Source organism: Thalassophryne amazonica, chromosome 13, assembly GCF_902500255.1.
Source record: "Thalassophryne amazonica chromosome 13, fThaAma1.1, whole genome shotgun sequence".
NCBI lineage: Eukaryota > Metazoa > Chordata > Actinopteri > Batrachoidiformes > Batrachoididae > Thalassophryne > Thalassophryne amazonica.
Window position 1 is genome coordinate 99,275,108 of NC_047115.1, and position 15,177 is coordinate 99,290,284.

A 15,177-nucleotide genomic window follows, 5' to 3' on the forward strand; every position below is an offset into this window, starting at 1 on the left:
CGAAACCTCCACTTATGGTTTAGTACGGAAGAAAGCTGCCCCCTGTGCAACACCATCAATGCAGGCCTCCAGCATATCCTCTCAGGCTGTAAGACTGCACTATCTCAAGGCCGCTACAGGTGGCGGCATGACCTGGTGCTGAAAAAGCTGGCAGAGGCATGCAGACAACTGGCCAACAGCAAACCTCCTGTCCCAGCGAGACCTCCTATCCCTTTTGTAAGAGCTGGGGAGAACCCCAAACTCACCCACCAGAGAGTAACATCAAGATTCCTCTCACCCGGTGGTGAGTGGACTATGAGGGTTGATCTGGGGAGGCAGCTCCAGTTTCCCAGGGAGATAGTGGAAACATCGCTCCTGCCAGACCTGATCTTGTGATCAATCCCACACAAGACCATTCTGCTGGTAGAACTAACTGTCCCGTGGGAACAGGGGATGGAGGCTGCTAATGAACGTAAGCGTTCCAAGTACGCTGACCTGGCGGCAGAGTGTCAGGAGGCTGGCTGGAAAGCCATTACATGCCCCGTTGAGGTGGGGTGTAGGGGCTTTGTGGGCTCCTCAACAGTTCGTCTGTTGCGAGACATTGGCTGCACAGGGGCAGGGAGCCGCAAAGCCATCAAGGAGCTAGCAGAGGAGGTGGAGAAGGGCAGCTTCTGGCTATGGCTAAGGAGGAGCGATAGGGGGTGGGGGCAGAACATCTAGGGCATCAGCAGGGGGTGGCAAGTGAAGACACCTGCCATCGCTCCGCCACCAAGAGATGTACTGGGGTTAAAGGAGCGAAACATTGGTGACTGGTGGTCCCCAGCTGATGACCCGTTCCTGCCCACAGGTGTATGGGGGAGCACACTTGCATAGAGTGCACTGGTGGAGGTGCGTCAGGCAGCAATGCCCAGCAGGTATTCCAACAGCCTGTATCTTCAAACAGGATTTTAAGGTACCACTCCGCAGCAGACCTTTTGTGTGTGTGTTTAATACATATAACAGATTGTGTCCATTTCATACATATAACAGATTTAGATTATAATGGACAAAGTTCACTGGTCCACCTGAATCCATTATATGCGAGTTTTACTGTACTTATATTTCTGGTGATATTATGAAATAAAATAAGGACTATTTACAGTGGGTCGCAGTGGCACAATGATTTCCGCAGCAGTTAAATGCGTGCAAGCATCAAGGTGCCTGAGACTCGGACAGAATTTCTATAAATAATGTTTGAGTGCAATGTTAAGAATATTTCCATTTGCTGAATGTTCAATGAGGCATCATGCAAAATATTCATTATTTTTGCATTATTCATTATTGACAGTTTACTTGAACTTCAAGCATGTGTGTATGTACCTGTGCTAAGGACATACTGCGCCCTCTCCTGGCATCATGACACAGTGCACTCCTCCCTCCCTGGCTGGAGGAGCATTTGTAGCAGGTCCACTGCTGCGGCTGGTCCGAGGTGACGCCCCGCACACAGTCCTTCTGCTGGAGGCACTGACGGTGGTAAAGGTGGCCACAGCTGGAAACAAACACAATAAAACCTGTAAACGTCTCTGAATATGGACACGGGGTGTGGTGACAGTGTCTCTGAGCTGAATTCCAAATGACTGCCTGTCCTCATGTCAGGAAGTCCCTCAGAAACAATCAAAGCTTTGTTCTTTAGATGCCAAATTTTATTTTCAGCCTCAAACTTTGCTCTCACCGATGTGGCTCCAGATTTGTTGATATCAATCAGTTACTCCAGCACAGTTATGAATCCAAAGATTGTGTTAGTTACTGTAAGAATTATGTGTTGCAGTACTGTTGTACATCCAGGAACTCAATAATCTAGCACACAAGAAATTAAACCACTATGTGCTTTGTTCTTATGCAAATGAAATCAAATCAGTTTTATTTATATTGCCCCAAGGCGCAAATATCAAGAAGTAAATGATGATGTTGGAATCATTCATCTCAGGTGCACTGTCCATTTAATTTAGTGTTTAATATATTTATTGAATTTTAACCATATAAAAAACAAAAACACAAAAACAAAAAACCCACCCACAAAATGAACTTTCCATCCCTACTGTCATGTAGAAACAAAAATGGCTTATATATATGTAAAAATATAAAACAGACATATCGACCGTCAGAGGAAGAAATCACCCAGAATACCAGACAAAAATTAAATTACTCATGTCCCACTGTTGATAAGGTCGAAAACGGCCTCCAGACCTCATAAAACTTCTTTTCTGAGGCCTTCAAGACAAAATGAATCTTTTTGAGTTTAAGATGAAACAGCACATCTTTGGTCCAGTGTGATACTGTGGCTGGGGCAGCATCCGCCCACTTGAGAAGAATAAGGTGGCGTGCGAGCAGCATTGAAGAGGCAATCAGTTTCTGATCACCGGCAGATAATTCTAATCCCATGTCAGTAACCCCAAAAAGAAACAAAAGCAGGTTTCTGGAAAAAGTGGTGTCACGGCAGCTTGTAGACCATCTTACTGAGAATGATCTGTTTTGAGCCACTGCAATCTGCTTTTAGAAAACATCATTCCACAGAGACAGCACTTACCAGAGTGCCCCTGTTGTGGGTCCGTGTACCTACACTTTCCCAACAGGATATCTCGGCCAACGTCATGGATCCCGAGGGGCGTCAACCGGCTGTTGAACGGCCAATGGAAGAACAGGGCGCACAGGCGTCCGCAGGAGGAATGATCGGTGAGTTGCAGCGGATCCTCACCGCTTTCACGGCTCGGTTGGATTTAATGACCGAGCAGAATGTCGTCCTTAACCGCAGGGTGGAGGCTCTCGCCGCGCAGGTGGAAGCGCGCCCTCAGGGCGCTGCTGCGGCTCTCCCTCCTGTCGACCCTGTGCGTAACAGTGATGTTCCACAGGTCGTTCAACGACCCCACCCACCTTCCCTGGAAGCATACATAAGCCCTCCAGAGCCGTACGGAGGTTGTGTGGAGACGTGCGCGGACTTCCTTATGCAGTGTTCGCTCATCTTCGCACAACGTCCTGTCATGTACGTGACTGATGCCAGCAAGATAGCTTATGTAATAAACCTGCTTCGCGGTGAGGCACGTGCTTGGGCTACAGCGCTCTGGGAGCAGAATTCACGGCTCCTTCAGACATATGATGGGTTTGTGAGGGAGTTCAGAACAGTGTACGGCCCCTGCGCTCCGTGTGGTTACAGCTCCCCCTGCTGACGAAGCTATGGACACGAGCAGGGCCACATTTAGGGCACCAGATAGACAGAGGAGGCTGGCCCGCGGAGCGTGTTTTGTTTGTGGCTCGATAGAGCATCAGGTAAGAGACTGCCCCGAGCGGTTAAACACCAACGCCCGCCCCTAGAGACTGGGCTAGGGGTGGGCTGAGACATTCACGTGGGACACACCCACATTGCCACACGACTCCCAGTTACAATCCTTTATGAGGATTTAACCCTGAAGGCCCCAGCACTGGTGGACACGGGCTCTGAAGGGAATCTGTTAGACAGCAGATGGGCCAGGGAGACAGGGCTCCCTCTGGTGGTGCTTACCTCGCCTGTGCAGGTGCGGGCACTAGATGGCTCCCTACTCCCTCCAATCACACATAAGACACCACCAGTAACTCTGGTGGTGTCAGGAAATCACCGGGAGGAGATCGAGTTTTTTGTGACTCCTGCTACCTCCCGTGTGATTTTAGGGTTCCCCTGGATGTTAAAACACAATCCCCGGATCGATTGGCCGTCTGGGGTAGTGGTTCAGTGGAGCGAGACCTGCCATCGGGTATGTTTAGGTTCCTCGGTTCCTCCTGGTTCCCAGGCTAAGGAGGAGGTCAGAGTCCCGCCCAATCTAGGGACGGTGCCGGTGGAGTACCACGACCTTGTAGATGTGTTCAGCAAGGATCTGGCGCTCACCCTTCCCCCCCACCGTCCGTACGATTGTGCCATTGATTTGGTTCCAGGCGGTGAGTTCCCGTCCAGCAGGCTGTACAACCTCTCACGACTTGAGCGCGAATCAATGGAGACCTACATCCGGGACTCTTTAGCCGCCGGGTTGATCCGGAATTCCACCTCCCCGATGGGTGCAGGTTTCTTTTTTGTGGGTAAAAAAGATGGCGGACTTCGTCCATGCATTGATTATAGGAGACTGAACGAAATCACGGTTCGTAATCGATACCCATTGCCCCTGTTGGATTCAGTGTTCACGCCCCTGCATGGAGCCCAAATATTCACTAAGCTAGATCTTAGAAATGCGTATCACCTGGTTCGGATCCGGAAGGGAGACGAGTGGAAGACGGCATTTAACACCCCCTTAGGTCACTTTGAGTACCTGGTCATGCCGTTCGGCCTCACAAACGCCCCCGCGACGTTCCAAGCTTTAGTTAATGATGTCTTGCGGGATTTCCTGCACCGATTCGTCTTCGTATATCTAGACGATATACTCATCTTTTCTCCGGATCCTGAAACTCATGTCCGGCATGTACGTCAGGTCCTGCAGCGGTTGTTGGAGAACCGGCTGTTTGTGAAGGGCGAGAAGTGTGAGTTCCACCGCACATCTTTGTCCTTCCTGGGGTTTATCATCTCCCCCAACTCCGTCGCTCCTGATCCGGCCAAGGTTGCGGCGGTGAGAGACTGGCCCCAACCCACTAGCCGTAGGAAGCTGCAACAGTTCCTCGGCTTTGCAAATTTCTACAGGAGGTTCATTAAGGGCTACAGTCAGGTAGTTAGCCCCCTGACAGCCCTGACCTCACCAAAAGTCCCCTTCACCTGGTCGGATCGTTGCGATGCCGCGTTCAAGGAGTTGAAACGGCGCTTCTCGTCTGCACCCGTTTTGGTGCAGCCCGATCCTAGTCGCCAGTTAGTGGTTGAAGTGGACGCCTCGGACTCAGGGATAGGAGCTGTGCTTTCCCAGAGCGGGAAGACCGATAAGGTCCTTCACCCGTGTGCCTATTTTTCCCGCAGGTTGACCCCGGCCGAACGGAACTATGACGTCGGCAATCGAGAACTCCTTGCGGTGAAAGAGGCTCTTGAAGAGTGGAGACATCTGTTGGAGGGAACGTCCGTGCCATTCACGGTTTTCACTGACCACCGGAACCTGGAGTATATCAGGACCGCCAAGCGGCTGAACCCCAGGCAAGCCCGCTGGTCACTGTTCTTCGGGCGTTTTGACTTCCGGATCACCTACCGTCCTGGGACCAAAAACCAGAGATTGGATGCCTTGTCCCGGGTACATGAAGATGAAGTCAAAACGGAGTTGTCGGATCCACCGGAACCAATCATCCCGGAGTCCACTATCGTGGCCACCCTTACCTGGGACGTAGAGAGAACCGTCCGGGAGGCCCTGGCACGAAGCCCGGACCCCGGAACTGGGTCGAAGAACAGACTCTACGTCCCACCAGAAGCTAGGGCTGCAGTTCTGGACTTCTGTCACGGCTCTAAGCTCTCCTGTCATCCAGGGGTGCGAAGAACCGTGGCAGTTGTCCGGCAGCGCTTCTGGTGGGCGTCCCTAGAGGCCGACGTCCGGGATTATATCCAGGCCTGCACCACCTGCGCCAGGGGCAAGGCTGATCATCGCAGGGCTTCGGGACTGCTCCAGCCGCTGCCCGTGCCCCATCGCCCCTGGTCCCACATCGGCCTGGATTTTGTCACGGGCCTCCCGCCGTCCCAGGGCAACACCACCATCCTCACGATAGTGGACCGATTCTCCAAGGCGGCCCACTTCGTGGCCCTCCCGAAGCTCCCGACGGCCCAGGAGACAGCGGACCTCCTGGTCCACCACGTCGTCCGGTTGCATGGGATCCCAAAAGACATCGTCTCCGATCGCGGCCCCCAGTTCTCCTCGCACGTCTGGAGGAGCTTCTGCCGGGAACTGGGGGCCACGGTGAGTCTCTCATCCGGGTATCATCCCTAGACCAACGGGCAAGCAGAACGGGCCAATCAGGAGATGGAGCAGGCCCTGCGTTGCGTGACAGCCACGCACCCGGCGGCCTGGAGTACCCATCTGGTCTGGATCGAGTATGCCCATAACAGCCAGGTGTCGTCAGCCACCGGCCTCTCCCCTTTCGAGGTATGTCTGGGGTACCAACCTCCTCTGTTTCCGGTGGTTGAGGGAGAGGTCGGTGTGCCCTCGGTCCAGGCCCACCTACGGAAGTGCCGTCGGGTGTGGCGTGCCGCCCGTTCTGCCTTGCTGAGGGCCCGGATGAGGACGAAGGCCCATGCAGACCGTCGGCGGCCCCCGGCCCCTACGTACCGGCCAGGGCAGGCAGTGTGGTTGTCTACTAAGGACATTCCCCTTCAAGTGGACTCCCCTAAGCTGCAGGACCGGTATATCGGTCCGTTTAAAATCATCAAGGTACTCAGTCCAGCCGCAGTGAGGCTTCAGCTTCTGGCCTCACTGCGGATCCATCCCGTTTTCCACGTGTCCCGGATCAAGCCCCATCACACCTCACCCCTCTGTACTCCAGGTCCGGCACCACCTCCTGCCCGGATCATCGATGGCGAGCCGGCTTGGACTGTGCGCCGGCTCTTAGACATCCGTAGGATGGGCCGGGGCTTCCAGTATTTGGTGGACTGGGAGGGGTACGGACCTGAAGAACGCTCCTGGGTGAAGAGGAGCTTCATCCTGGACCCGGCCCTCCTGGCCGATTTCTACCGCCGCCACCCGGACAAGCCTGGTCAGGCACCAGGAGGTGCCCATTGAGGGGGGGGGGTCCTGTTGTGTGGGCCGCTGAAGAGGAGGTACTGCTGGCCCACCACCACCAGAGGGCACCCTGCCTGGAGTGCGGGCTCCAGGCACCAGAGGGTGCTGCCGCCTCACAGGAGTAGCCGGGGTGACAGCTGACACTCATCACCTATGACAGCTGTCACCACTCGTCTGATCAGCATCGGTATATCAGCAAGACGTCATCTCCACCTCTTTGCCGAGATATCGCTTTACCAGGAAGGTAACGTTCTCAGCTGGCTGTGAGATTTTTTCGACAGTAACCTTTTGTGACTTTTTGTGTATCGTATAGCAGACTCTTTTTCCAACAAGAGGTGGAGTTGGTTTTCCTGCCGTGTGGATCGCTGGGTGCATATGCGCCCACATTTAATTGTTTTTTTTTTTGTTCCTCGCCAGCAGTACCAGGTCTGATACGCGGAGGCAGTGGCCACCTGGGAGCTCGGGACTTGGCGGCTCCAGTATTCCCGGGGTCTGGTGGCGGAGGAAATCGTGTGGTTCCGGTTCTACTTTGGACAGACGTCTTCTATCTTCGAGCCTGCCCACACGACACCTTTTGTGATTTGACCTTTTGTCTATTGTTGTAATCTGTTGTGTTTGTTGTGCCCTTTCACAACAGTAAAGTGTTGTTATTTGACTTCCTCCATTGTCCGTTCATTTGCGCCCCCTGTTGTGGGTCCGTGTACCTACACTTTCCCAACACATTACGTCAAGACAAAAATGGAATTGTTGGAGTTTCCAGGAGATTGCTTTATACTTGAAAAAATATTTTGGATTGTCATAGATGTGGGCGATTTGTGTCAAGATTTTATTCTGTGCTGCAAATTTTAAAGAAGGATCAACTAGGAAAATTGCATTCAACCTGGAACACAAAACTTAATACAATAATCAACTCAGAATCATGGGAGGAAATCTTGCTGCTGCCTTCTAAGATATCTATATGCAACCGAATTAAAGAAATGCAATACAATATTTTCCATAATGTATATATTGTTAAAGATTTTGTATATATGTTATCACTGTTAAACATTTGTACATTTGTCTTCTTTCTCATGAGAACGGTGTTGTGCTGTTTTGCACTTCACCCTGAGAATGTACGTGTTATTCAACCTTGTTTTAGCTTGTCTTCTTTCTCATGAGAACGGTGTTGTGCTGTCTTGCACCTAACCCTGAGAACGTGTTATTCAACCTTGCATGCTGGGATCATTCTGAATGTTATTGTGCTGTTTTGCACCTGTCTTAACCAAGCCTGAGAATTCAATTTTGTTTTAGCACTCTGGGGTCAATCTGAGCTGGGAATGAAGGGCTGGATGTACTTATTATTATAATATAACTTTGTTTTCGCAGCCTCTAACGACTGGGAGTAAGAGAACGTTTTGACTGTTGTGATGTGGTGCTTAGTGTGAAGGAGTGTGAAGGACAGGACACTTCAGGCAGATGCAGAACAGCTGATAACTGCAACAGACGAACGAGATGTGCTGACCTGTGTAAAAGAAAGTGTTCTTCCTTACAGCTGCACTTATTGACGTATGCGTTTATGTTACGGGAAGAAACTTGTCTTGCGTCATCACCCCCACCCTTAGGACAAGTTTTTGTTTATGTGATGAGGGCGTCTCTTAATAAAAAGAGCGGAAAAGCAGGCCAGACTTTAGTGTAGCCTTGGTGTACAGCCTGACTGCACTCCGCGCGTAAAATTTGACTTTCTGTCTCACTGGTGTTTCTTGACTCTGTTTGTCTTGTTAAAGGTTTTAAAAATGTTTGGAGGAGAAAATACCCAACATATATACCTCCTAGCATATACTGCAAATACACACTGGGAATATCACCAATTTGTTCTAAATGCAAGTTAGCTACAGGGACAAGATTTTATTGCTTGTGGGAGTGTAAAATTATTGGGATATTTTGGCAGGCTGTATGCAGCTACATTAGTTTAGTAATAGGAAAGACGCTCCATCACAGCCCTTTGCTTTGTCTTCTCGGGCTCATATCTCAGGACCTCAACCCTCATAAGGAAATAATACAATTCTTGTTGATGCTGGCTAGAAAGTCCATAATGGTAAAATGGGTTGGGGCTGATGCTCCTTCTGTGCAGACATGGAAAAATTTAATTTCAGAAGTTACAGACCTAGAAAAAATAAGGCATTGCTTTGCTGGAAAATTTCAGGCTTTTAAGAAATGAGAAAAATTATAGGACTGTCTTAAAATTAAAAGGACAATATTGTAAACTTGGAAGATGCACAATTCTTAAAGATAATCTCTTTGTTTCATTCATATTTGCTGTAGATTACCCATGCGTGCTCTTGTGCTATAATTTGTAATTGTGCTGTGTTGGTGTTTTCATTTATTTTTTGATGTGTTTGTTTTGTTACTGTTTGTATAAATAATGAAATTGTTCAATAATTTTATTTATTTTTTTAATTAAGCACGTTTCTGCGTAGATCACTGGACTTAGAAAGTACGCAGGTTTTAAGCAAGTGCGCACAAGTCTACACAACACTATGCTACTGTCCACCAAAGCCTCCGCAATTCTACACACCAGAGTGAAAAATCCATTTATCAGCACAAACCTGCATTGATAGATGTTATTCATCCTGCTGGACTTTGCTGGCAGCGAAGCTTCAAAGCCACGTAAGAAGAAGAGGCGAGCCAAGAGGACATGTCCACATCCGCTCCTCACAGACAGACATGTCCACGTCCACTCCTCATGCACAGAACTCGTGCGGTTGCAGCGGCCGCTCCACCTTTTAAGTTCTCTCACGATTGTGACACGTTAATAAAATCCACTAACTCCTGGAAATAATGTCTTTGGACTTTTTCTAATGTATCAAACCCATGGTGTCAGTCTGTAGGACTCTCCCCTCTGCTCACAGGTTCCTCTCTCTCTCCTTCTGTGTGCTATGTGAGTGCTTTCATGTACTGTTTTGAGAACAGAGCACATTTCCACACTGTCGAAAAAAAAAGTAGGCAGGAGTGGACAGAAAAGCGTGGAGAGCCACATCAAGCAACTGATAGCAAGATGAAGAACGCAACCACGCACCAGCCTACACAGGGGCTACGCCAAAAGCTGTGCAATTTTCCAGTGTACTCCATACGCATCACAACGCAGTTGTATGCAAACCCGGTGTGAAAGGTGCAAAAGAAGAGAATGCTTAAAAAGGGGTGTAGTTGGGGGTCTGAGGGCAAAGCTCCCTAGAAGCTGAAGTTTTTTTAGTCATGCTTATGTTCTCCAGAAGCATTTACTGTAGAAAAAGTCTGAAGGACCTAAATGACATGGGGACACTGAAGAGCTTCACTCGTTCATGTCCCTGACATATACAGAGAGACCACCGACCCCCCTGACGGGGTGCAACCAGTCTGCTGCAGGTTCCTGCCCCAGCCAAGGCTGGCAGCATCCACAACAGGGTGGACTGACACAATGTAGATCAAGAATCTTGTCCAAGGACACAGACAGCAGCATGAGCAGGATTCAAACCCAGGTCCACATATTGGTACCACAACTGTTAAACCGCTACTCTGCTTTAACGTTTTACAAAAAAATAAATAAATAAAGCCTCACGGAGCTCTTTTTGATGAAAATGCTGAGATGAAGCTCTGCCTGTGAATTTATGCCAGTATAAAATGCTGTGTGGACACAGTGTGGACAGAATGTGGACAGAGTGTGGTTTCCTGTGTCACAGAGGACCTCACACTCACAGCGTTATCAGAAATGTGGTTTTATAGCCTCAAACAAACAAGAAGTTCTTCAAGACCTCAGGTGTGGAAGCCACTCTGCCTCACCTGAAGACAATAATTTCCTCCACAGAGTCCTGTCTCTTCTTGTAGTGCTGGAGACAGATGTTGCAGAAGTCCTGTCGAGGGTGCAGTCCCCTGGTGACCACAGCACACAGGTGGGCCAGGGACCAGTGGAGGTCAGAGTTCAACAGACTGGTGGTTGTTTCAAGTAAAGTCTAAAAATAAAAACATAATTAGACACAGACACATGAACATGATGTTCGTGGGGATCCACGGCCTCTCAACTGGGTCGTCTTCATAAAATAGGTCACTGACGCTTTTCAAGTTTCTATAATGAGTTGGAATGACATGTGAGTCCAGAATGTTTTTAGAACCTTAGACCTCAGCAGTAGAGAAGCTTGAATCTTCGACTGCACTGGGTTCCTTGACGTGAGGACGTTTCGCTTCAAATCACAGAAGCTTCCTCAGCTAAAATTCTTGGTCTGGTAGTCTGACTTCTGTCTTGACTCTTGTAGAGAAGAATAAAATCGTTTTTTATTCTTCTCTTCGAAGATTCAAGCTTCTCTACTATGGAAACCACCTGGACAACTGAGAGCCTACACAGAAACTTAGACCTCAGCAGTTTTTAGAAGAACTCAACCCTTTTATTTCCTGTTAATTATGTCGTTTTTTTATGTTAATTTACTGTGTTTATGACTTCCAAAAAACTGCATCCCTTTCATTTTGCTCTGTGACGGTCAATGGGAGGCCAAGAGAAATCTGTCACATGTCTGTCCTAAAGCAGAGGCCTGGGAGATTTTTTAGGTATTTTTGTTTCTCATTTCGAAGTCTTATTTAATGAATTAGGACCAGTTAGCATGACGTGCTCAATGTGCGCACCACGATGGTTCAAACAGTCATTCAGCATCGCTGCAAAGTTTCTGATGACCTGTCTAAGTTTCTGATGACCTGTCTAAGTTTCTGATGACCTGTCTAGGTTTTTGATGACCTGTCTAAGTTTCTGATGACCTGTCTAAGTTTCTGATGACCTGTCTAGGTTTCTGATGACCTGTCTAGGTTTCTGATGACCTGTCTAAGTTTCTGATGACCTGTCTAAGTTTCTGATGACCTGTCTAGGTTTCTGATGACCTGTCTAAGTTTCTGATGACCTGTCTACAACCCCTGGCAAAAATTATGGAATCACCGGCCTCGAGGGATGTTCATTCAGTTGTTTAATTTTGTAGAAAAAAAGCAGATCACAGACATGACACAAAACTAAAGTCATTTCAAATGGCAACTTTCTGGCTTTAAGAAACACTATAAGAAATCAAGAAAAAAAGATTGTGGCAGTCAGTAACGGTTACTTTTTTAGACCAAGCAGAGGGAAAAAAATATGGAATCACTCAATTCTGAGGAATAAATTATGGAATCACCCTGTAAATTTTCATCCCCCAAATTAACACCTGCATCAAATCAGATCTGCTCGTTGACATTGACCCTGTGTGTCTTTTTGCAAGGAATGTTTTTGCAGTTTTTGCTCTATGGCAAGATGCATTATCATCTTGAAAAATGATTTAATCATCCCCAAACATCCTTTCAATTGTCCAAAATATCAACGTAAACTTGTGCATTTATTGATGATGTAATGACAGCCATCTCCCCAGTGCCTTTACCTGACATGCAGCCCCATATCATCAATGACTGTGGAAATTGACATGTTCTCTTCAGGCAGTCATCTTTATAAATCTCATTGGAACGGCACCAAACAAAAGTTCCAGCATCATCACCTTGCCCAATGCAGATTTGAGATTCATCACTGAATATGACTTTCATCCAGTCATCTACAGTCCACGATTGCTTTTCCTTAGCCCATTGTAACCTTGTTTTTTTCTGTTTAGGTGTTAATGATGGCTTTCGTTTAGCTTTTCTGTATGTAAATCCATTTCCTTTAGGCGGTTTCTTACAGTTTGGTCACAGACGTTGACTCCAGTTTCCTCCCATTCGTTCCTCATTTGTTTTGTTGTACACTTTTCGATTTTTGAGACATATTGCTTTAAGTTTTCTGTCTTGACACTTTGATGTCTTCCTTGGTCTACCAGTATGTTTGCCTTTAACAACCTTCCCATGTTGTTTGTATTTGGTCCAGAGTTTAGACACAGCTGACTGTGAACAACCAACATCTTTTGCAACATTGCGTGATGATTTACCCTCTTTTAAGAGTTTGATAATCCTCTCCTTTGTTTCAATTGACATCTCTCGTGTTGGAGCCATGATTCATGTCAGTCCACTTGGTGCAACAGCTCTCCAAGGTGTGTTCACTCCTTTTTAGATGCAGACTAACGAGCAGATCTGATATGATGCAGGTGTTAGTTATGGGGATGAAACTTTACAGGGTGATTCCATAATTTTTTCCTCAGAATTGAGGAGTGATTCCATATTTTTTTCCTCTGCTTGGTCTAAAAAAGTAACTGTTACTGACTGCCACAATCTTTTTTCTTGATTTCGTATACTGTTTCTTAAAGCCAGAAAGTTGCCGTTTGAAATGACTTTAGTTTTGTGTCATGTCTGTGATCTGCTTTTTTTCTACAAAATTAAACAACTGAATGAACATCCTCCGAGGCCGGTGATTCCATAATTTTTGCCAGGGGTTGTATATTTCTGATGACCTGTCTAAGTTTCTGATGACCTGTCTATGTTTCTGATGACCTGTCTAAGTTTCTGATGACCGGTCTAAGTTTCTGATGACCTGTCTAAGTTTCTGATGACCGGTCTAAGTTTCTGATGACCTGTCTATGTTTCTGATGACCTGTCTAAGTTTCTGATGACCGGTCTAAGTTTCTGATGACCTGTCTAGATTTCTGATGACCTAAGTTTCTGATGACCTGTCTAAGTGTCTGATGACCTAGGTTTCTGATGACCTGTCTAGATTTCTGATGACCTGTCTAGGTTTCTGATGACCTGTCTACGTTTCTGATGACCTGTCTACGTTTCTCATGACCTAGGTTTCTGATAACCTGTCTAGGTGTCTGATGACCTAGGTTTCTGATGACCTGTCTAGATTTCTGATGACCTGTCTAGGTTTCTGATGACCTGTCTACGTTTCTGATGACCTGTCTAAGTTTCTGATGACCTGTCTAAGTTTCTGATGACCTGTCTAGGTTTCTGATGACCTGTCTACGTTTCTGATGACCTGTCTAGGTTTCTGATGACCTGTCTAAGTTTCTGATGACTTACGTTTCTGATGACCTGTCTATGTTTCTGATGACCTAAGTTTCTGATGACCTGTCTAGGTTTCTGATAACCTGTCTAAGTTTCTTATGACCTAAGTTTCTGATGACCTGTCTAAGTTTCTGATGATCTGTCTATGTTTCTGATGACCTACGTTTCTGATGACCTCTCTAGGTTTCTGATGACCTGTCTAAGTTTCTGATGACCTGTCTAGGTTTCTGATGACCTGTCTACGTTTCTGATGACCTGTCTAGGTTTCTGATGACCTGTCTAAGTTTCTGATGACCTGTCTAAGTTTCTGATGACCTGTCTAGGTGTCTGATGACCTACGTTTCTGATGACCTGTCTAGATTTCTGATGACCTGTCTAGGTTTCTGATGACCTGTCTAAGTTTCTGATGACCTGTCTAAGTTTCTGATGACCTACGTTTCTGATGACCTGTCTAAGTTTCTGATGACCTAAGTTTCTGATGACCTGTCTAGGTTTCTGATGACCTGTCTAAGTTTCTGATGACCTGTCTAGGTTTCTGATGACCTGTCTAGGTTTCTGATGACCTGTCTAAGTTTCTGATGACCTGTCTAGGTTTCTGATGACCTGTCTAGGTTTCTGATGACCTAAGTTTCTGATGACCTGTCTAAGTTTCTGATGGCCTGTCAAGATTTCTGATGACCTGTCTAGGTTTCTGATGACCTGTCTAAGTTTCTGATGACCTGTCTAGGTTTCTGATGACCTGTCTAGGTTTCTGATGACCTGTCTAAGTTTCTGATGACCGGTCTAAGTTTCTGATGACCTGTCTAGATTTCTGATGACCTAGGTTTCTGATGACCTGTCTAGGTGTCTGATGACCTAGGTTTCTGATGACCTGTCTAGGTTTCTGATGACCTGTCTACGTTTCTGATGACTTACGTTTCTGATGACCTAAGTTTCTGATGACCTGTCTAAGTTTCTGATGACCTGTCTAAGTTTCTGATGATCTATGTTTCTGATGACCTACGTTTCTGATGACCTGTCTAGGTTTCTGATGACCTAGGTTTCTGATGACCTGTCTAGATTTCTGATGACCTGTCTAGGTTTCTGATGACCTGTCTACGTTTCTGATGACCTGTCTAAGTTTCTGATGACCTGTCTAGGTTTCTGATGACCTGTCTAAGTTTCTGATGACCTGTCTAAGTTTCTGATGACCTGAGTTTCTGATAACCTGTCTAGGTGTCTGATGGCCTAGGTTTCTGATGACCTGTCTAAGTTTCTGATGACCTGTCTAGGTTTCTGATGACCTGTCTACGTTTCTGATGACCTGTCTAAGTTTCTGATGACCTGTCTAAGTTTCTGATGACCTACGTTTCTGATGACCTGTCTAGGTTTCTGATGACCTACGTTTCTGATGACCTGTCTAGGTTTCTGATGACCTGTCTAAGTTTCTGATGACCTATCTAGGTTTCTGATGACCTGTCTAGGTTTCTGATGACCTGTCTAAGTTTCTGATGACCTACGTTTCTGATGACCTGTCTAAGTTTCTGATGATCTGTCTAAGTTTCTGATGACCTGTCTAAGTTTCTGATGA

The 15,177-nt window shown here is 47.1% G+C and overlaps 1 protein-coding gene across 1 annotated transcript in view; it reads right to left on the reverse strand.

The window, feature by feature from the left end:
- The window catches only part of vps8 (VPS8 subunit of CORVET complex), a 371,669-nt gene that overhangs the window by 47,867 nt on the left and 308,625 nt on the right, over positions 1–15,177 (reverse strand). Inside the window, exons 41-42 of the mRNA XM_034184542.1 lie at positions 10,455–10,624; positions 1,339–1,507 (exon numbers count right to left, since the gene is read on the reverse strand). Coding sequence (XP_034040433.1) covers positions 1,339–1,507; positions 10,455–10,624 — 339 coding nt within the window. The remainder of the gene's footprint in view (positions 1–1,338; positions 1,508–10,454; positions 10,625–15,177) is intronic.